The sequence below is a fragment of the Leptodactylus fuscus genome, chromosome 4 (genome assembly GCF_031893055.1).
Source record: "Leptodactylus fuscus isolate aLepFus1 chromosome 4, aLepFus1.hap2, whole genome shotgun sequence".
Lineage (NCBI taxonomy): Eukaryota > Metazoa > Chordata > Amphibia > Anura > Leptodactylidae > Leptodactylus > Leptodactylus fuscus.
The window spans coordinates 37,630,101-37,653,666 of NC_134268.1; the positions used below are offsets into that span (position 1 = coordinate 37,630,101).

The 23,566-nt window shown below is 42.7% G+C and overlaps 1 protein-coding gene across 1 annotated transcript in view; it reads left to right on the forward strand.

Moving 5' to 3' along the window:
• The window catches only part of TRIQK (triple QxxK/R motif containing), a 70,714-nt gene extending 49,645 nt beyond the window's left edge, over positions 1-21,069 (forward strand). Inside the window, exon 4 of the mRNA XM_075272106.1 lies at positions 20,520-21,069. Within this exon, the coding sequence (XP_075128207.1) occupies positions 20,520-20,630 (111 nt within the window). The 3' untranslated portion in view covers positions 20,631-21,069. The remainder of the gene's footprint in view (positions 1-20,519) is intronic.
• The last annotated feature ends 2,497 nt before the right edge of the window (positions 21,070-23,566 follow it).

Sequence of the window (23,566 nt, forward strand, 5' to 3'; positions counted from 1 at the left end):
GCTATTCCCCTCCCCCTGACAGTACTCGCCTATAGACTAGCACTAGGGAGGCGTTCCTCACCGCTCAGCGTCATGATTAGGCTGGAAGGAACGCCCCCTCTGACAGTATAGCGCTACAGTATATAAAACCGCATCTGCCCGAGGACATGAAAGGTCCTCTTTAAAGAGTTTTCCAGTGAATTCCCATACTCTGGAACTCGAAACTACGGCACATAAGACTCCCCCACAATCGCAAACTTCATCAGGACCCTCAACTCGCCTCTTGAGGAAGGCCTACAACCTGCAATAGCACTACTGCCACCACACACCCTTCTGAACAGCTTTATCCCCGTCCTTCATAGTTGGTCACTCTTAGTGTTATACTAAGTGTTGTGTAGTCTATATAAACTCTCTGATGTACAGCACCAAGGAATTAATGGGGATCTAGAAATAAAGAATAATTTTATTAATAATAATAATTAATAATAAATAATAATATATATAGTGTAAAACATCAATAAATACTGTTAACAGAGCAGAGAAGGAGCTCAGACAAGATGGCAGTCTCCGTAACTATGTACATGAAATAGAATTTTTAAAAAATCTATAATCTAAAAATAAAAACAGGAAAAAAACAATGATATGTTACAATCTGCTTTTAATGAATACATTTTTAGAAATTGGCAATAAATTCCTTTAAAAAATATACTTATTTTATATTCCACTTTAGTTAAAAGGAAATGTCACCTTTTTAAAATGTATTTATTAAAACCAGATATATTAATTTTTTAATCTGTTTTTATTTTTTGGCTGTATAATTTTCTAAATCTATTTTCTAAGACTGCCATCTTGCCCAAGCTCCTCCTCTGCTCTGTTAAGGGCATTTACTGATAAGCTTTTACAGCAACGTCATGGTCATAGGTATCGATAGACTGGAACTGACTCACTGAGGTCTATGGGAGAGTTTTCTAGATATTCTCTGTGCAGGGAGGGGAGTAAATGATGGGGGTAATCTATGGCGGTGTTATTTTCTATTGTAGTCTTATCTTTCCTGTTTACAATATAAATGGGGTGAATTCTGCTATGAAAACTCCCAACAGAATTGGCAAGTGTCAGTCTATTATTAGGCTTAGTAGCCACAGTGAAAATTGCTATATATAGTAGTGTCACAGACATATATACACTCACCGGCCACTTTATTAGGTACACCTGTCCAACTGCTCGTTAACACTTAATTTCTAATCAGCCAATCACATGGCGGCAACTCAGTGCATTTAGGCATGTAGACATGGTCAAGACAATCTCCTGCAGTTCAAACCGAGCATCAGTATGGGGAAGAAAGGTGATTTGAGTGCCTTTGAACGTGGCATGGTTGTTGGTGCCAGAAGGGCTGGTCTGAGTATTTCAGACACTGCTGATCTACTGGGATTTTCACGCACAACCATCTCTAGGGTTTACAGAGAATGGTCCGAAAAAGAAAAAACATCCAGTGAGCGGCAGTTCTGTGGGCGGAAATGCGTTGTTGATGCCAGAGGTCAGAGGAGAATGGCCAGACTGGTTCGAGCTGATAGAAAGGCAACAGTGACTCAAATAGCCACCCGTTACAACCAAGGTAGCCAGAAGAGCATCTCTGAACGCACAGTACGTCGAACTTTGAGGCAGATGGGCTACAGCAGCAGAAGACCACACCGGGTGCCACTCCTTTCAGCTAAGAACAGGAAACTGAGGCTACAATTTGCACAAGCTCATCGAAATTGGACAATTGAAGATTGGAAAAACGTTGCCTGGTCTGATGAGTCTCGATTTCTGCTGCGACATTCGGATGGTGGGGTCAGAATTTGGCATCAACAACATGAAAGCATGAATCCATCCTGCCTTGTATCAACGGTTCAGGCTGGTGGTGGTGGTGTCATGGTGTGGGGAATATTTTCTTGGCACTCTTTGGGCCCCTTGGTACCAATTGAGCATCGTTGCAACGCCAAAGCCTACCTGAGTATTGTTGCTGACCATGTCCATCCCTTTATGACCACAATGTACCCAACATCTGATGGCTACTTTCAGCAGGATAATGCGCCATGTCATAAAGCTGGAATCATCTCAGACTGGTTTCTTGAACATGACAATGAGTTCACTGTACTCCAATGGCCTCCACAGTCACCAGATCTCAATCCAATAGAGCATCTTTGGGATGTGGTGGAACGGGAGATTCGCATCATGGATGTGCAGCCGACAAATCTGCGGCAACTGTGTGATGCCATCATGTCAATATGGACCAAAATCTCTGAGGAATGCTTCCAGCAGCTTGTTGTATCTATGCCACGAAGAATTGAGGCAGTTCTGAAGGCAAAAGGGGGTCCAACCCGTTACTAGCATGGTGTACCTAATAAAGTGGCCGGTGAGTGTGTATGTATATATATATATATATATATATATATATGTGTATATATATATATATATATATATATATATATATATATATAGCTTTAAATTCTTTAAATTCCCATAGCCTCCTTACAGCTTGATTATACGGCTAACCATAAACAAAATATGGTCAAATACCTATCTGCCCTCCTCATAAGTTGGACAGACCCTCCAATAGCACATAAGATATGAAGGCCGGTCTTTTCATAAATCTCCTCCTATGTGTATCCTCATAAAATGAATTTTTGAGTATAGACACCGTTATTCCTTACGTATATAATGACAAAATGAATTGTTTAAATATTTTCATTCCATTCCTTTTGTGACTATTAGCAGAATACGCAGAGTTGCCGGAGTCCTTACATAAGCCATAACAGACATGATGTGGTGTATTATGTAAAATGAGTATAATTTCGTTACAATACAAGCCATCCAGCTTGTTCCTGGCACAGTTAATGGTTGGCAATGCTCATGTTCTTAGTCGAAACTTTATGCCCATATTGTTTCCAGAAATTAAAGCGTTGTTCTGGTAATTTGTTGTTTCAGAACATTTGATGCCCTACGACAATGCTATGTATTAAAAATTGATTTCAATGGTTATTGCTTTGATGACCTATTATTCTCTGCGCTGGTGAAAACAGTGAGCGCTGACTGAACCGAGCAGATACCGTTCCCGTAAACTCCAAACAAGTTAAAAACACATATGTCCATAGATTACTACTTTGCAAAACTTGAGTCTGTTGTGTTCTTTCCATACTTAGAACATTCCTTCCATTATCGTTGCACAGATTGATAAATAATGGCCGCAGTGTTTTAAATAAAGCATTTTAGTAACAATTAAAACCCGCAGTCCAGCTGACCTCTTCTCTATCTATTACTAATGGATAGTTGTCCGAGAAACCCAGGGCATAAATAACATTGACCTCAAATATCCTATCGTCTCACAGCAGCCTTGTGTGTCCTAGACAAAGCTTATTATCCCCTTGTTCTGCCTTTGTCATTTTCTGGCATTGGCTTATGGCTATTAGCATTCTCGTCATTTATCTGGAATTATTATTAATAAATGTGTAATTTTCAGAAGGATGTACAGGTTTTATAACTCAGGAACAGGAGAAATGATTCTTCACTGCTGATGTAAAGAATTAGGGAGGCTTAGGTCATGAACTGAGCCATAGAGCCCTCTTGTCCATCTCGGCTAATACAAAGAATTGGGGAGACTTAGCTAATGAACCGAACCATAGAGCCCCCTTCTCCATCACGAATTATATAAAGAATTGGGGAGACTTAGCTAACGAACTGAGCCATAGAGCCCCCTTCTCCATCATGAATGATACAAAGAATTGGGGAGACTTAGCTGATAAACTGAGCCATAGAGCCCCCTTCTCCATTACGAATGATACAAAGAATTGGGGAGGCTTAGCTAATGAAGTGAGCCATAGAGCCCCCTTCTCCATCACGAATGATAGAAAAGAATTGGGGAGACTTAGCTAATGAACTGAGCCATAGAGCCCCCTTCTCCATCACGAATGATAGAAAAGAATTCTGGAGACTTAGCTAATGAACCGAGCCATAGAGCCCCCTTCTCCATCACAAATGATACAAAGAATTGGGGAGGCTTAGCTAATGAAGTGAGCCATAGAGCCCCCTTCTCCATCACGAATGATAGAAAAGAATTGGGGAGACTTAGCTAATGAAGTGAGCCATAGAGCCCCCTTCTCCATCACGAATGATAAAGAATTGAGGAAGCTTCGGCCATGAACTGAGCCATCGAGTCCTCTTGTCCATCATGGCTGATACGAAGAATTGGGAGGCTTAGCTAATAAACTGAGCCATAGAGTCCCCTTTTCCATCACGAATGTTTCAAAGAATTGGGGAGGCTTAGGTCATGAACTGAGCCATAGAGGCCCCCTTCTCCATCACGAATGATACAAAGAATTGGGGAAGCTTAGGTCATGAACTGAGCCATCGAGTCCTCTTGTCCATCACGGCTGATACAAAGAAATTGGGGAGGCTTAGCTAGTGCACTGAGCCATAGAGCCCCCTTCTCCATCATGGTTCATAAAAAAAAAAAAAAAAACTTGGTTAATAAACTGAGCCATAGAGCCCCCTTTTCCATCCCAAATGATACAAAGAATTGGGGAGGCTTAGGTCATGAACTGAACCATGGAGCCCCCTTCTCCATCACGGCTGATACAAAGAAATGGGGCAGGCTTAGCTAATAAACTTAACCACAGAGACCCCTTCTCCATAATAGCTCATAAAAAAAACTTGCCTAATAAACTGAGCCACACAGATTGTGGGAGAAAATTTTGTGGATCACAGAAATTAGTGGGGATTTGAGAATTAAAGGGCATGTACCATGTCGGCAAGTTATCCCCTTTCCACAGGATCAGATCAGTAGGGGTCTCACCACTAAAGCCCCCACTGATTAGGAGAATCAGTCATTTTTGTGCAGTGGACATGGAGTTCTCCATTCATTTCTTGACAAACCACAGACCAGTGGATGACCCAAGAATTGAGTAAAAAAATGGCAGGAACTGCCACCTCTGCCACTATCTCACCCGGAGATAGTAGAATAATCCAACGATCCTTTATTGAAATTCTCTTACCACGCGCTTCGGGGTGCGTACCCCTTTTTCAATTGTGCAATTAAAATAGAGTAAAATACGTCCCCGGGATATCTGGGCACCTCATAGCAACACAAAAAAGGAATTCAAACATCAGGATCTATCCATTGGACAACCTTCTACTGAACTGTAACTATGGATTTTATAAAAAATTTTGACTTTAAAAGTGATGATCTAGTGGATGACTATACTAGGCTACTAGTTGTCAATATTGCAAACATGGCTGAAACCTCTAGCAATAAATTTGCAGATTAGTTGTGATGATCTCGGTAAACTGTTTTTGGATCTTGAAAATGTTTTGGCGGATGAAACGCGCCACAGTTTGGACTACAAGTTTCGGTTGACTCCCCAGGACATCCATTCATTTGTAGGGAGTGCCAGAGTTAGTCAAAAGATAGTGCTTGGTTATGTTCAGCATTTCCCGCTACCCTGTAAGGTTGGGTTCACACCTGCGCCCGGTCTACGCTTTGCAGGTTTCGGTCTTCTGGCCGAGAAACTGGACAGGAGACGGAAACCGGTAGTGAGTCTTCAAGCCCATTTATGTGAATGGGTTTGCATAGTGTCCACTCGTGAGTGGCCGTGAGCGTCTTCTGGTCTCCGCGGCGAAACCGTTTTTTCTAACTGGACACAAAGTCGGATATGCAGGTCTTTGTGTCCGGTTAAAAAAAAAAAAATGGTTTCGCCGCGGAAATCAGAAGACGCTCACAAGCGGACACTTTGGTTTTCATCTCCTGTCCAGTTTCTCGGGCAGAAGATGGAAACCCACAAAGCGGAGACCGGGCGCAGTATTCCGTTCGGAATCCCGAACGGAATACTGAACACAACTGCAAGCGATGTGCAGTAAAAGAACACGGTCCCCATAGACTATAATGGGGTCCGTGTGCTTGCCGCACGCTGCCCGCACAAATCATGTGGACAGGAAAGTAGATTGCAAACTACTTTCCTGTCCACATGATCCCTGTGGAGATCTTGGACCCCATTATAGTATTCAGTATTCCGTTTCGGGGGGGGGGGGTCCTCATGTGGACTCTCCCAGACAGAATCCAAACACAGATGTGAACGAGGATTTAGACACTATTATGCAGTGTTTAGCTCATCTGATTTAGTGGATTCACTAGGATCGTATTGCAGGATCATGTTACTACCCGCTATTTCTTTCCTATTCTCTTCTCTTAAAGTTTATTTACTGAACTGTACTAAGCAAAGTCTATAAAAAGCAGTTTACAAAATTTAGCTTGGAACAACTTCCCAAGTCTGCATCAAGCCTGTGTAGTACGGATGTGGAATACAGGATGTATAGAATTCTGTATATAGCATGCTGCAGCACAGCCATGCATGTAGTGTGTATACGGCACTGTGTGAGTCTGGCGGCCATTACTGTACCTATATATGCCTCCATTTTAATTTGCATGGAAGTTTTTCTGTTGGTGCTGCACTTGTGCTACTTGTCACTCCATTCACATGGACAAAACAGGACCCTGTTTTCTGATTTGGTCGAGAATCTCAGCATTCAGACTCCCAACTATCAGCACGTTATGACCTATGCTGCGGATAGGTAAAAACTTCTTTGGTACCAAAATCTCTTTAACCCCTTCCTGCCACAGGCATTTTTCAATTTTCATTTTTGACTTCTTGCCTTCCAAACACCATAACGTTTTTATTTTTACGTGTACAGAGGGCGAGAATGTCTATTGTGTTGATGGCTTTTTAATCAAATTTGTATCAGAGGCGAAACAGCAAAAACATGGCGGTTTTTATAAATATGCAGGGTGTGGTTTTTAGGTTTTTTACTCCATTATTAAATCTAAGTTAAGGTAAAATTGACATGTTGCATAAAGTATGCTTTTTTGAAACGCAACTTTTTTGCAGTGTATTTTTTTTTCCTGCAGTGTGTGGATGGGATTAGGCAGAATCTCATTTAATATGCTAGTACCCCAAAATGTAGCACTTTAATCCTTTATGTTGCCAAAGCAAGCAAAAAGGCTGCCTCTCTGCAATGTGGGACCTTAGTCTACAGCTGAGGTCCCACGTTGTAGAAACGCAGCTTTTTTGTTGCAGATTTTGCTGCGTTTTTTTGAGTCAAAATCAGGAGTGGATTGAGCAGAAGCTAAAAGTTTTTGTGCTGAAAAAGCCCCCGTCGGCTTATACTCGAGTCAGGCAAAAGAAAAATATTTTTTTTCTTTTTTTTTTATCCGTGTGTCTGAAAGTGCCCAGTCTACTGAATATAGGGGATCTGCAGTGCTCCTGTTCCGTCAGGAAGGGGTTAATAGCAGCACACCCTATATTCAGCCAGGCTGAATTCCAAGTGGGGGAAAAAAAAACAGTCCTCAAACTTAGGGAAGGGGCAAACAGACAACCAAAACACCCCCTCCCCTTCCCCAGCACCCAGCAACTCCTGCAGCCAAAACTCCGACCATTTTAATTTTGGAAATTTTCCAGTAGCTGCTGCATTTCCCCCCCCCCCCCCCTCGGCTTTTACTCGAGTCAATAAGTTTTCCCAGTTTTTTTATGGTAAAATTAGGGGCCTCGGCTTATATTTGGGTCGGCTTATACTCGAGTATATACGGTATATTCCATTCCTTTTGTAGCCATTCTTGGCTCGAAAAACTGCAACAAAATCTGCAACAAAAAAATCTGTGTTTCTGCAACATGAGGCCTTACCCTTCGTTCACATCTGCGTCCGGTATTCCGTCCAGGGGAGTCCACATGGGGCCACCCCGAACGCACTAAAGAACGCAACTGCAAGCGGTGTGCAGTAAAAGCACATGGACCCCATAGACTATAATGGGATCTGTGTGCTTACCGTGCACTGCCCGCACGAATCATGCGCACAGGAAAGCAGATTGTAAACTACTTTCCTGTCCGCATGATCCCTGCGGAGATCTGGCGGCAAGCACACGGACCCCATTATAGTCCACAGTGCATATTTTCCGGCACTGCCTTACAAGATCATTATTTCTGCGTTGCTTCATCGGTTTGTGATCCTATTAAGCACCCCTACTTGGCACAATTATTGCTTTGGGAGGCATTTTGTGCCTGACAGACTCCCTTTACCTGTATCCTGACCAAATGTCTCATTTACTATAGATTCTTATAGAGGTTTGAGCCTACAAAAAAAATAAAATTATGATATTAATAAAAAAAAATTAAAAAGTCATTTTGCAACCACCGTGGTCATGAAGTTTATGCTCATTCTAATTAGTTTGCTTCATTAGAATGTTATTACCATGTCAATTTAATGCAGCATTTAATGCGACAGAATTTCTTTTTTGCTGTTGATATTTTAAAACTTTTTAATTTCCCCAAAGAATCGTTCTGCTCCCGATAATAATGTCAGGGAAACGGCTCAGAATTGCTAAATAGGAAACGATATATTTATTTGTATAACAAATACAGATGAATGCATGAGAACGACTTTACAATAACCAATTACAAGTTGTGATTTCTTAATTAGGATTCGCTGCTACTAATTGGGTTACGTTTGCTTGTTTTGTAGCAATTAACCTTATGTTACCAGTTGTAAATCATAATATATAATGGGCAAGCTGGTCGCATTCTGCTCTCCACAATGCCAAAATACCATTCTAGACCTGTCTGAGTGTAAAATACCGCCTAGTCCTAAAGACGGGAAAGAGTGAAGAAATTTTCGCACCATGTTAGACGTCTGGAGCTTTAGATTTTTAATAAGTTTATGACTATGGTTTAATGACGTGTGACACTAGACCTCGCAGGATCCATGTGGGATTACAGCAACGCAATCTGAGTGTTTCGCTATAGGAATACGACTGTGGGTGACCAAGATGGACGAACCTTCATGAAGATCCTTTTGTGAAATTTGGCTGCCGGTTTAGTTTATGTCTGAACTGTTCATGCTATTGTTATACAGTGGGGTACAGTGGGCTTCCGACTGGCAGCCGCAACCTCTGGCGTTGGCCCATTCATTTGAGTCGACTCCGGGGTGGGGGAAGCCGCGACCGCGACATCGTGGCAGGTGGGTTTTGACCATATTTTGACTTGGCTCCCCGAGTCAAAATATGGTCAAAATCCGCCCCACCGCTTCCCGTGTGAACGAGCCCTAATGTTCCTTCAATAGTGTTTTTGGTCCTCTTCCAGCCTTCTGGGTGATGTCAGTGGCTCCGAGGGACTGTTAAGGCACATAATAGTGCGCCAATGTCATTGTGCTTGTCTCAAAGTAATGATGACGATATACCCCATACAACTGCTGAGGTCCAATCACTGATGGCTTGAAGAGGACCAAAGATGCCCATGAGGGAGCCCTGACAGGTGAAGGCAGTATGACTGTTAATTATTTTTATTATTTTTCTCCACTGCTTAAAGGGAAGCCGCGACAGTCGTGGCAGGCGCCTTTTGGTCCAATGCTGATGCGGCTTCCCCCATCAGAATCAGGACCAAAATACATGGTCCTGTGCCCCATGTGAACGAGGCCTATGTCTTTTATATGTGAGGGTATGCTATATCTGTATCAGTTATCTGATGATTTTTCTTTAATCCTTATTTTATACTAGCTTTTACCCGCGACTTCGTCTGCGGTGATTTGAGAATTGGGCGAACACAGACGTGTGAAACTGTAAAAGTGCTTTAAAAAGTTTGGTGGGCTAGCAAATGTGAGGTGATGTGTTGTATTGTGTATGTAGTGATACAATGTGATGTGTTGTATTGTGTATGTAGTGATACAGACAATGTGATGTGTTGTATTGTGTATGTAGTGATACAATGTGATGTGTTGTATTGTGTATGTAGTGATACAATGTGATGTGTTGTATTGTGTATGTAGTGATACAGACAATGTGATGTGTTGTATTGTGTATGTAGTGATACAGACAATGTGATGTGTTGTATTGTGTATGTAGTGATACAGACAATGTGATGTGTTGTATTGTGTATGTAGTGATACAATGTGATGTGTTGTATTGTGTATGTAGTGATACAATGTGATGTGTTGTATTGTGTATGTAGTGATACAGACAATGTGATGTGTTGTATTGTGTATGTAGTGATACAGACAATGTGATGTGTTGTATTGTGTATGTAGTGATACAGACAATGTGATGTGTTGTATTGTGTATGTAGTGATCCAGACAATGTGATGTGTTGTATTGTGTATGTAGTGATACAAACAATGTGATGTGTTATATAGTGGAAAGCTATATGTAAATGTGAGTGAGTAGAGTGAGGGCTACTCCTGAGGTGACAGTAAGGAGTGTGCAGGCAGGTTGAGGCAGGAAATGCCAGGCAGTGTGTGTGAGTCTATAGCTGGGGCTAGGAGTCCTGCTTTTGTGAGTCTCCTGCTAGGAAACCATGTTGTTTAGTGGCACCAAAAGTAGCCTGTGACTCAATCCTAAGGGAAAACTATGTTTGTGGAAAATTGCACGCAAATCCGTCAAGGCGTTTTAGCGTGATTGAGGAACAAACATCCAAACTCACAAACATCCAAACATATTTTTGATGTCTTTGGAAACAATTTCTAGCGTTATAGTCTTAAAGGGGCTCTATCACTGGGAAAAGTCATTTTTATCTAAACACATCCTTGCATAGGCTTTAGAAAGTCTATTCCACACTTACCTATAGTATTTACACTGCCTCAGTGGTCTCTGAATAAGTCCGTTTTTATTAATATGCTAATGAGCCTCCAGCCAGCACAGGAAGTTCCCAGCAGCCTCCTCTCTCCTATTATCTTCTATGTGTGTGAGGCAAACAGGAAGCTGAGTCATCAACATCAGCAGCAGCAGTCTCCCATAGAAAACAATAGGAGAGGTGTGCACAATCTATCGTGCACCTGTCTAATTAGCATATGAATAAAAACGGACTTATTCAGAAACCACTGACGCTAGGTTCACACCTGCGTTCTTCTTTCCGTTCTGTGCTTTCCGTCTTCTTCATGCCAGAAGACAGAAAGCACAGACCGGGTCCGGCCGTGAGCGGCGGTGAGCGTTTTATGCTCTCCGCCACGAAACCGGAGAGCATGTCCGACTCTGTGTCCGGATTATAAAACCCGGTTTCGCGGCGGAGAGCGCAAAACGCTCACCGCCGCTCACGGCCAGACATCTCTCTCACCCATTCAAATGAATGGGTGAGAGAGACTCCTGCAGGTTTCCGTCTCCTGCCTCTGTTTTAGGCAGGAAACGGAAACCTGCAGTACGGAGAGGGCGACGCAGATGTGAACGAGCCCTGAGGCAATCTACATACTATAGATAGGTGTGAAATAGACTTTCTAAAGGCTATGCAAAGGTGTGATTAGTTAAAAAATGACTTTTCCTAGTGATAGAGCCCCTTTAAGATTCGGTGGACTCGATAAGCCAAACTACTGATTCTGACTCTTCAATTTTCCCACATTCTGACTCCTTCATAAATGGCTGCCATAGTCAAGATCCCCTAAGTAATTAAAAACCTACTGATTAAAGTTGCATGCATCAAATTAATTAGACAATTATTCTGAGGTTAGAGTCAGTAATTGTTTTAGGCTAAGACCCCATGTAGAGGTCCGCAACAAAAAACTGCTGCGGAAAAAAGGTCTTTAGAGTTTTCCTATGCGGACTTTCTACTTTAATTATACCTATTGGGAAACCACCGGTATAATTGACATGGCGCGATTTCCAAAAATGCAACAGTTTTGGAAATCGCAACATTTCTACTGCACATATTTTTCTGCACTGTGTGGATGATATTTGCTAGAATCCCATCCACGTTGCAGGGACTGTAAAACGCCACTGTTTTTACCGGAGCCCTGGCCCTACAACTTTGACTCCGACTCCACCCAAAATTGGTGCAATTCCACGACTCTGAATCCACAGTCCTGGTCTAATCCCGGAACCTATTAATATTGTAACTTGTGTCTACTGTATAATAGACACAAGTTTTAGATATTGCTTCCCTTTAGGGCCCGTTCACACAGGCACAGAGGGGGCGGATTATGGCGCGGAATCCACGTCATAATCCGCGCCCTCGCAATGGTGGTCTATGGAGACTGCTCGTGATCTTTTTTCCGCTAGCAGTATGTTGCCGCTAGCGGAAAAAAGAAGCGAGCTGCCCTTTCTTCAGGTGGATTCCGCAGCTCGTTGAACCACGACATCCGCCTCGTGGCAGCAACCTCTGGAGTCGGCCCATTCATTTGAGCCTACTTCGGAGGGAAAAGCCGGGACAGTCGTGGCAGGCGGATTTTGGCCCGAAGGTGACGCGGCTCCCCCGCGTCACTATCAGTGCCAAAATCCGCCCTTCTGGTCCCCCGGGGATGACAAATGTGCGAGAGCAAAAATTTAGGCTACTACTTTTATTTGGTTTAACCCCATAATAACAATAATTACAATGATTGTTTTTATTTATCGTGTTGCATTGTCGCCAAGTCGTTCCTCAAGAAAAGCTAACAATCTGATTCCACTATCTCAGACACATACACAAGTATGAACATGGCATAAACATGCAAGCTATATACGGTGCTAACCACTATGCCACCCGGCTGCCCCCATACATTTAATTGAGATTTATTACGCCATTTTAGTAATATTGGGAAAAAATAATGAAATATTCTGTTACCTTCTGTTTTAAGCCTTGAAGGAAATCTGAGCTGAACATGAAATTCTATTTTATTGAATGTGAAATTCATTTAGCACCATTTTATTACAATACAATCTCAGTTTGGCAGTACATGTGCAGAATACCACTGACTCCTGAAATATTTGTTTAGAATGAATTCCGGCAGGCGGAGGATGAACTATAGGACATTGTAACATATAGGTAATTCCATGAGCAATGTGACAATGTCCAAGGAAGAAATGATACAATTGTTGGATATGTCAGAGCTTTAGTAAGATGTTGGTGTCTGCTCCCTGTGTACGGGGTTTGGACATGAATGGGTCGCTGACACCTCATCCAGTATTTGCATCTAGTAAGCAGTCACATGCAGTTCTTATCTTTCTTTCTTCCTTAATCACTGTTGCTCTGGGAGATTCTATGGCGCTCTTCCAAGATCACGTCCGATCCAAGTTTGTGTGTTTTGGAGAGAAAAGGAGAATTGAGATTGATTGCCATCATCAACCAGTGTGTGCCATTATACCATTTCCCCTGTGGATGCATTGGCATAGGCGACATGGATATCAAAGCAGCAGGTTGCTTGGCATCACAAGTGGCAGCTTCACGGCTGGAGCATCTGCAAGCCTGCCATGTAGAGATGGAAGAAGCACTGCTTATCTCTCGCATTCACGGCGCCTCTGGCTGGATTAACCCTCTGCTAACAACATCAAATGCTATACAGTACATTAAGTAGTAAACTGGGAAATAATAGGGAAATCATATCTTACAAATGGCTAACAATTGGACTGCGCGGGGACGACCTTTGCTCTGGACATTTAGGAGGACACGCGTTTACGGGGCAACATACACAATAAATAGCTAAGAATTTGCATCAACTCGAAAATTTTGCTAATAGACTCAATAGAGAGAAATTGATCAAGCCGTGCATTCAAGAATTCTGGTGTTAAGTGACAAAATTAGGATTTGTTAGTATTAAAGCTTATCCAGTGTAGGGAATGCACTGGCAAGCTGGATTTCTCACTGCATAGCCCTTCTATGGACCCATGTATACAACTGTGTTTTTCATGGGTCCATGTGGGAGAGGTGGACTTGGCCCAAATGATGGAGCAGGTGCTACTCCTTTTTTATGGTCTGGGAACATCCATTTTATTGTATGGGCATATAAAAACTATGAATGGCACACCAATATTACATGGACATGTACAAACTCTGTGGTGGTGTGCGTGGAGTCTGAGAATCTAGACGTCTGTATGAAAATGTAAATATCTCATCCAGAATTTAACAATGATTTAATTATTACCGTAGTTTGATAAAGTTACAGATTTCACACTACTTGCATTTTTATTTAGGTCCGACAAGGACACCTGATTTATTGTAGCTCCCCACAGATTTGGGATACATACATAGATAAGGGTACCTTAAAATAATTAGGGAAACTTACTGGTCAATATAGACCTGTGATCACAGCAGCATCAGCACTGATTCTTTTAATGATAGCCACTGGACGTATTCTGCAATGCTACTGTATCTGTAAATGGAAGACAATCCTTTTAGTGGATTCAGATGGAATTTTTTCTCTAGCACCTACCATTCCTGAGCAATCATTTCTGTATATTTCAGCATCCAATATGCTAAACAGACTTTCTTAAAGGGGCTCTATCATTGGGAAAAGTTATTTTTAACTAAACACATCCTTGCATAGCCTTTAGAAATGCTATTCCACACATACCTTTAGTATGTAAATTACTTCAGTGGTTTGTGAATACGTCAGTTTTTATTCATATGCTAATGAGCTTCCAGCCAGCACAGGAAGTTCCCAGCAGCACTCTTCTCTGCTATTATCTCCTATGTTTGTGTGCAAACAGGAAGTTGAGTCATCAGCAGCAGCAGCCTGTGCTGTATAACACCCATAGGAAACAACAGCAAAGAGGGTGCACAATGCACCTAATGCAGTCTAATTAGCATATGAATTAAAACAGACATAATCAAAAACCGCTGACACTGGGATCACACCAGCATTTGGGTCTCTGTTTTCAGGTTTCCATCTTCTGATGGGAGAAGATGGAAACCTGTCAGACTGTGTCCGGCCTTGATCACCGGTGAGTGTTTTATGCTTTCTGCGGCGAAACCGTTTTTTTTTTTAAACCAGACTCAAAGTCCTGCATGTCCGACTTTGTGTCCAGTTAAAAAAAACGGTTTTGCCGCAGAGAGCATAAAACGCTTACCTGCGCTCACGGCTGGACAATTTTCAATCCCATTCAAATGAATGGGTTTGAAACATGCCTACAGGTTTCCGTCTCCTGCCCAGTTTCGGGCAGGAAATGGAAACCTGCATAACGGAGACCTGGGGCAGATGTGAACGAGCCCTGAGGCAGTTTACATACTAAAGGTACGTGTGGAATAGCCTTTCTACAGGCTATGCAAGGATGTGATTAGTTAAAAATCACTTTTCCCAATCATAGAGCCCCTTTAAGTTAGTTGGGCAGTCTTAGACTGGAGCAGACAGTAGAGAGACCACCGATTTGACAGTACAGAGCCTAATTAGCATATTGAATGCTGAAAGAAATGGACTAGAGAAATCATTCTAACTGTGCCAGGATTAGTGCAGTGACCCCCATTTAAGAATCCCCTTTAAATAGTTCTTTAAATTGCTGAGATCAGGGTTAGTCCTTCCTTACCTTTTTGTCTGTTTTAAGATATCCTGAGAAAAACGGCACTAGATGACCAACTCTGAAAAAAAAAAAATTGTTGCTCTGTCACTGTGGAGCATATAATACTTTATGGGGCCACTGTGGAGCATATAATACTGTGTGGGGCCACTGTGGAGCATATAATACTGTGTGGGGCCACTGTGGAAAATAGTATACCATTTGGCGACCATTGTGGAGCATATTGTACCATGTGGGGCCCCTTCACTATTTACATCACACACCGTGAAGGAGTCACGGCGCTCGCAAAAGCACCACCGTATCTTCAAACTGTTAATCAGCAGGAGCCTCAGGTGTTAGACCCCCACTGATCTCTTACAGCTCTTAGACTATTAGGACCATGCAGATCAGACACAGCTCCCAGTATTGATTACATGCCGGATGCTGCACTGCTCACTCACCACAGTTAGGGGTACTAAGGGTTCATTCACACGGAGCAAAATGGTGAGGAATTTGATGTGGAATTTCAGCGCAAAAAAAAACAACCTCCCATTGACTTCAATAGGTTCCTTTTTCTGCTAGCAGAAAAAGGAACCCATTGAAGTCAATGGGAGGCCTTTTTTTAGCGCTGAAATTCCACATCAAATTCCTCATCATTTTGCTCCGTGTGAATGGACCCTCAAGGTGTATCCCTGTCAAGTATCTGAGATCCCACTGCAGCCTCTGTAGCACTATCAAGAATAAAAAAAAGTGCCAATTTTGGGTTTTTGGGACTTGTCAGAAACCCAGCCATGATGTCCTTATTGTGGACAGGTTATCCGTCAGGGACACTACAGGTATGACAAGATACCCGGACACAATAAGGAAATCGTGAATGGGTTTCAGAGTATAGAATGTTCCTGCATTCCTGGACGTATCCATCGGCAACCAATCAAAACAACACTGAGATTATTAGAGAAAATCTTTAAAAAATTTTAATTCATTATATCTACCGTATTTTCCGGACTATAAGGCGCACATAAAATACTTCGATTTCCTCAGAAATCGAAAGTGCGCCTTATAGTCCGGTGCGCCTTATATAAGGCTTGAAGTGGCGGCACGCAAGAGGTTAAGCGGCGGCCGCCGGCAAAGTCTCCATGCCGCTTCCATACGTTGCAATGGGAGCGCGCTATTCAAATAGTATTCGTTCATCTCTAACTATTTGAATAGCGCGCTCTCATTGTAATGTATGGAAGCGGCATGCAGACTTTGCCGGCGGCCGCTGCTTAAAGGGATTCTACTAGAGATGAGCGAGTACTGTTCGGATCAGCCGATCCGAACAGTACTCGCTCAACTCTAGATTCTACCATTAAAAGAACTTCTTCCCCCTGACCACGTCGGAATAGCCTTAAAAAGGCTATTCGTCTCTTACCTCTTCCATAGCCAGCGCCACCTTCTCCCTGAGCTGTGTTCACGCCTTCCGTGTCCCCGTCTGTGTTGTCTTCTTTGGGCCTCATTGATGACGCATGCGCAGGCGGCTCTGGCTGCGAGAGCCTGTTAGAGCCGACTGCGCATGCGTCATCCATGAGGCCCAAAGAAGACAGAGACGGGAGCTGCGGAAGAAGGCGGCGCTGGCTATGGTAAAAAGGTAAGGAGACTATTCCGACGTGATCAAGAAGGAAGAAGTTCTTTTAATGGTAGAATCCCTTTAACTCCTCACGTGCCGAGCGCTTCCATTCATTTCAATGGAAGCGTGCCATTGAAATGAATAGAAGCGGCTGGCACGCGGGGGGTTAAGCGGCCGCCGGCAAAGTCTGCCGGCCGCTGCTTTCAATCACATATAAGACGCACCGGTGCGCCTTATATATGGACCTAGGCAGGACTATAAGGTGCTCATGGGTAATGCGCCTTATAGTCCGGTGCGCCTTATAGTCCGCAAAATACGGTACAAGAATGTTTATCTTTGAATTGTCTAAATACGGTTGTGTTCAAGAGAAGACCCCTATAATTTAGCCAAAGAAAGGCCAGATGGAAAGGAGTGACTCGAGGCTGCAAAACTATATACAATAAATGGTAGGAGATTTCTAATCGCTTATTCTGCTTCTTTTTGGTGTAAAAATTGTGTTCTATAATATTTGTTAGTGGTTTGGACAATGTGAACCTGGCCTAGGGTCGTTTTCAATCTTACATAATTACTATTATTTTCTATGGAATATCTGTTTCTATTCTCCTTGATTTGAAAGCCAGGGAGAAAAAAAAAAAACGGGTTTATTGTTAGTGTGTATGGCGGAATATTAAGAAAACACATCTGTAGGCCGTGTATCATGCAGCTATTCTGACATTCATTATGTGGGTTGAGAATAGCGAGTACACTGTACGGGTCTGCTGTCCATTCTCACAAGCAGATGGCTCCTACAGTTGTGTGTCACTTGCTTATTACATCCTCTTAAGATTAGTAGCTGTGTGTCCAGATGGGCCGGGAAGAACAGCTGTGTATGAAAAAAAAAGAAAATAAATGAAACCTGCGTTATATAAAAAAAAATGTGGCCTAGTTGCATAGAAAATACTCAATTCGCTCTCTCTCCGTTAAGATGTTTTTAATCGTTTGTTTTTATTTTTTTGTTAATTTAAGTAAATATTGCTAATTTGCTTCTATAATGCAACCGTGCATTTATTTCACACAAGGGCAATGTAAATAGTAAAATTATCGAAAAACTTGTCACAATGCAAAATCAAGACGACGCCTCGGAGAAACGTATGTTACACTCGGAATGTTTGGAACAAATTTATGCCATTAACTGTAAAACATGAACAGCCAGGTAGAAAATCCCAGAAGAACATAAACAAATCCTATGAATTATTCATTATTATTTTTTTTCGTTCCTGGTTAAACTGCAAATTGTGTTTTGAAGGTTGTTCTTTTTTTTTTTTTGTCTTTTGTTTTTTTTAATCACATCGAATCAAAATTCATTAAAGGGGTCGTCCAGGGAATTGAAATAAATTGATTTGGTAAATTTTTAATGATGGACCTGGGGGTTCTGGTCTGGTTCTGTCACATGGGTCTTGTGATAGGAATTAACCCATGACACCTGGGTCACTCTGCCCCTTCCCTCCATCCCCGATCTGACAATTACCTACACTATGTGATCAAAAGTATCCGGACACCTGGCTGAAAATGACTTACAAGTTGGTGGCGCCCTCTATCGGTAATACTAGAATTCAATATGGTGTTGGCCCACCCTTAGCCTTGATGACGGCTTCCACTCTCGCAGGCAGACGTTCAGTCAGGTGCTGGAAGGTTTCTTGGGGAATGGCAGCCCATTCTTCACGGAGTGCTGCACTGAGGAGAGGTATCGATGTAGGTCGGTGAGGCCTGGCACCAAGTCGGCGTTCCAAAACATCCCAAAGGTGTTCTATAGGATTCAAGTCAGGACTCTGTGCAGGCCAGTCCATTACCGAGATGTTATTGTCGTGTAACCACTCCGCCACAGGCCGTGCAGTATGAACAGGTGCTCCATCGTGTTGTAAGATGCAATCGCCATCCCCGAATTGCTCTTCAACAGTGGGAAGCAAGAAGGTGTTTAAAACATCAATGTAGGCCTGTGCTGTGATAGTGCCACGCAAAACAACAAGGGGTGCAAGCCCCCTCCATGAAAAACACCACCACACCATAACACCTCCACCTCCGAATTTTACTGTTGGCACTACACACGCTGGCAGATGATGTTCACCAGGCATTTGCCATACCCACACCCTGCCATTGGATCGCCACATTGTGTACCGTGATTCGTCACTCCACACAACGTTTTTCCACTGTTCAATCGTCCAATGTTTACGCTCCTTACACCAAGTGAGGCGTCGTTTGGCATTGACCTGCGTGATGTGTGGCACCCAATCACCTGACCACATTCGAAGTCTGTGAGTTCCACGACCCATTCTGCTCTCTCACGTTGTCTAAAGTCTACTGAGGCCACTGATATGGAGTAACTGACAGTAGGTGGCAGCACGATACACCTAATATGAAAAACGTATGTTTTTGGGAGTGTCTGGATACTTTTGATCATATAGTGTATAAGGGCTGTCTGACATCATGCGGGAGGGTGAGGACGGAGCAAACCAGGGGTAATTGTGGTGATTTAGAGTCAGGGCAAAGTGGATGGGATTCTAGCGAATGCCATGCCCACTATGCAGTAAAAACCGTGGTGCGGACACGCTGCGACTTCCAAAACCGGCGAGGTTTTGGAAATCGCAGCGTGTCAATTATACCTACGGAAATGCCGTCGGTTTCCCCATACGTATAATTGTAACAGAAAGTCCGCGGAGCAAAACTCTACAAACTTTTTGTCTAAAGTGCTGCGGGAAGAACCGCGATGTGTTGTTATAGTGGTTTTTCCTGCAGCGCTTTATCGCCCCGTGGGGTCTTAGCCTCAAAGCAGTTCAGCAGTCATTTTTTATTGCTCCAAATGCATCTAAAATTAGCAGCAAAGTAACTGTATCCATGGTTACAGACTACAAAGAAACCTTGTGTAGTCTGATTCTACAGTCACGTGTTCTCTATTTACCATATATACTCGAATATAAGCCGAGGCCCCTAATTTTATCACAAAAAACTGGGAAAGCTTATTGACTCGAGTATAAGCCGAGGGGAGGAAATGCAGCAGCTACTGGAAAATTTCAAAAATTTAAATGGTCGGAGTTTTTTGGTGCAGTAGATGCTGGGGAAGGGGAGGGGGTGTTTTGGTTGTCTGTCTGCCCCTTCCCTGAGCTTGAAGACTGCCTTTTTTTTCCCCCCACTTGGAATTCAGTCTGGCTGAATATAGGGGATCTGCAGGGCTCCTATTAACCCCTTCCTGACGGAACAGGAGCACTGCAGATCCCCTATATTCAGTAGATGATACAGGGATACCTAAAGTGTTTGTGTTTCACAGTCATCTTCTACCTTTGTGTCTATTCTAGGGAAAGGAGGGATTTAGAACTTTACATTTTTTTTTTTTTAAAGCTTCTTCCCCCCCCCCCCCCCCCCCCCACTATTTTATGGATGATTCTATACATTGATATTGCGGCTGGTCATAGACACCCCACCCCCCCCCTAAAAAAAAAAATGTTTTTTGCTGACTCGAATATAAGCCGAGGGGGGCTTTTTCAGCACAAAAACTGTGCTGAAAAATTCGGCTTATACTTGAGTATATACGGTAGCACTTCATTTGCTGTTTCTTTCTGCAATATCATTAAAGTGCATGTAAAAATAGACGTAAAATAGACAGAAAATTCAGTTAAATATCATAAAATGTCTCTTTTTTTGTCTCTTTGCATTTAGGAGGTGCTGCTTGTTGCTGTGGCCATTCTGGTGCTTCTTCTGGCTTTCTATGCCCTGTTTTATCTGAACCTAAGTCCAAGTACGGAGCCCAGCGAAGACTCGGCAGACTAGCCCGTTCCAGCCATCTCAGCGCTGTGATTTAGCATCGGAGGACTCAGAGGATGTAAACATACATTATATGCCATATGAGTTATAAATGTTACATTCCATTTCTAGCGTAATGATAATGAGGCACAGAATAGAAAGTCTTAATGCAGTCATAATGAGACATTCCCGATCTGAATTGTTATCCGGCATATGAATTGTTGATTATATAGTACATTCAGACATCTCTTTGGGGAAAGACTTTTTTTTATTTTTTTTCTTCCAATTTTGGATTTTTACTGGATGTGTGCCTAATACGTTGATTTGTAAATTTCATTATAATTAGCAATACCATGATTCCGATGAAGGCAAACATTTTAACAATGGGTATTTTGATAGAAGCGAATCTTTCTTTTTAAATGATGCAATTTTTGTATTCGACGCATTAAACATATTGGAATCTTCATTGGTATGCCGCGCTTGTGTGCTATGTGGTGCAACTTTTCTGTAACATCTGTGCCAAGGGATATGACTTGCTGGCTGATGTGATTTCATACACACTTCAAGAATGTACAATGATGTCTCAGTAAGTGGATTATATCTTCTTAATATGAGGATGGGATGCGTTGGATCTTCAATCTTTTTTTTTTCATTTAGTTTTACTTGGGGGGGAGCTCAAATTACTTTCACAAAAAAAAATCAAAGATGACAAATAATAAAGTTCATGCTGTAGATTTATAGGAAAATGTCTTCCAGAAAGGTCAGAGTACAATGGATTCACCTTTCACAAATAAATGATGATCTGTATGTGAGAAAGAAACTTTAGAAATATGTTGAGCACAAGATTCTGGCATTAAATTGTGAGAACTTCTCAACTTTCTATCCAAGTGGTATCACTGGGCAGAACATGAACCTTCCCCAGTTGCACCTCACCAACACCTGGTGACCACCTCGCCACTGAAGACCAATTCATGGTTTGGAATGCACCGATCTAGAAGAAGGTGAAGCAATTCTTATCTGTTGTGCTAATAATAATAGTAAACGTTGCAATTTCTTGACTTGTTTCCTCTTTCTGTCCCAGATGTTCTGATACAGAACTTTACTCACCTTTAAGTGGGAGACAGTAGATGTCTAGGGAGAGGAGAGGGCTGAAGACGTCTCATGTCTCTCTCTGTCCTGTTAGGATCTCGGATGCAGGTACAGGGTCCAGAGTAGTCAGAATAGAGAAAATCAGCAGAATGGAACCTAATGGAACCAGAGCTCCTAGTGGTGGATGGACTTGGTAGGATCCCAGACCAGAGTTGACAACACAGATGAATGGGCCACAAATTGATTAACTGCAAGTAGAATCCAGAGAACAGAATTGCAAGAAACTCACCAGACGAAGAGTAAACGTCAGAGTAGGGTCAGCAGCGGAAATGGCAGTACAGGAGCAAGTGACAGAAGGAGAGGTCAAGGAACATAGCCGGAGTCAAACATCAGTGAGAATAAGTTCAACAGAGTTGCAATCCAAAGGGAAATTCAAGTACACAGTCCAATGGTCAGAGCCAGAGAAACATAACAGAAAGAGGAAACAAAAGGGACGGGAGCCAAAACCAGGGTGGATCCAATAGCCGGCATGGAAGAGAGAAATGGAGGGGATTATAAAGACCTGGACTCGCAAATAAATTAATAATTTCATAAAGCAGAATTCGTGTCTGTGGACCCGGCAGTCTTAAAAGAGCCACAGCAGACATCAGAACCCTAACATGTACTTGGTCTCTCTCTTTTTTTCCTTCTCTCCTCTCCTTAGACCACATTGTAAACCAATCTATCTGTGCACAGACTTCTGCATGTAAGACAGGATCGGTAAACATAAGCAAAGGCAAACTGAAGAAAATAAGTAAACATTCATGCACTTTAATAAAGTATACTATGTATATCCATAGTATATGCCATAAATGTCTGATCAATCGTGGTCCGACCTCTAGGAACTGCACCTATTTCTAAAATTAGTCTTCCTTGTGTGTTCTGCTACTTACCTGAGCATGACCTAGCTGAGAAAATGTAGCAGTGAATGGGAGTTGCACATTGTTCTACACTGTCTCCATAACTCCCAATCAGCTCAAATTATGGAAACTGTGGCTCAAATCTAAACTGTTTCCATAAAGCCCGACCATAGCTGAAAGTCTTTAGTGCAACTCACCGAAATCCATGATAAACTTCATACATGTTATTGGTGGAGAAGGAAACCCACATATACACAAGAATAACATACAGTGGATTTCAGATTTTATCCTAAAATCATGCATTACCACCATGGTATCTGATGGACATTGTGCATTTACTGCTAGGAATGAAGAGTTCTCTACCATCAGAAGACCAGAACAGGGTGCACTTTAATACACCAGCATATACTTGTAACCTAAACATCAAGACAAACAAGACCCCAGGAACCCATCGACCATAATGAGGTCTGTCGAGTGTCCATCCTACTATAAATGTGAAAGTTTGTGTGTTTGGATGTTTGTTCCACTTTTACGCCGCAACGGGCGAACAGATGTGACTGAAATTTCGCACATACCTAGAATGGCACCCGGAAAAGAAGATAGGCCCTCACCATCACCGTATATTGCCTGGTTTGCAGACTGCGAGCACTGAATTCACGGTCTGTGTTGGCTGAAGGACCTGAACTGATGTCACCACGTCATGCATGGGACTCCGATTGGACCATGCAACTGCGGGGACGGAGCTGTAGACCCACAACCTGGCTGCACATTCACAAGGAAAAAAATGGCGGCATTCATGCTGGTAGCCGCACATGTCGGAGCCAGGAGCCACACATACCGGCAGCCGAGTGCTGCACATGCCAGCAGCCGTGAGCAGCACATGCCGGCAGCCCAGAGTCGCACATGCCGGCATCGCTGGAGGCCTACGCACGACCTGATGCGGTGAGTCCGCACAGGGTTCTGAAGGGGTAGAGG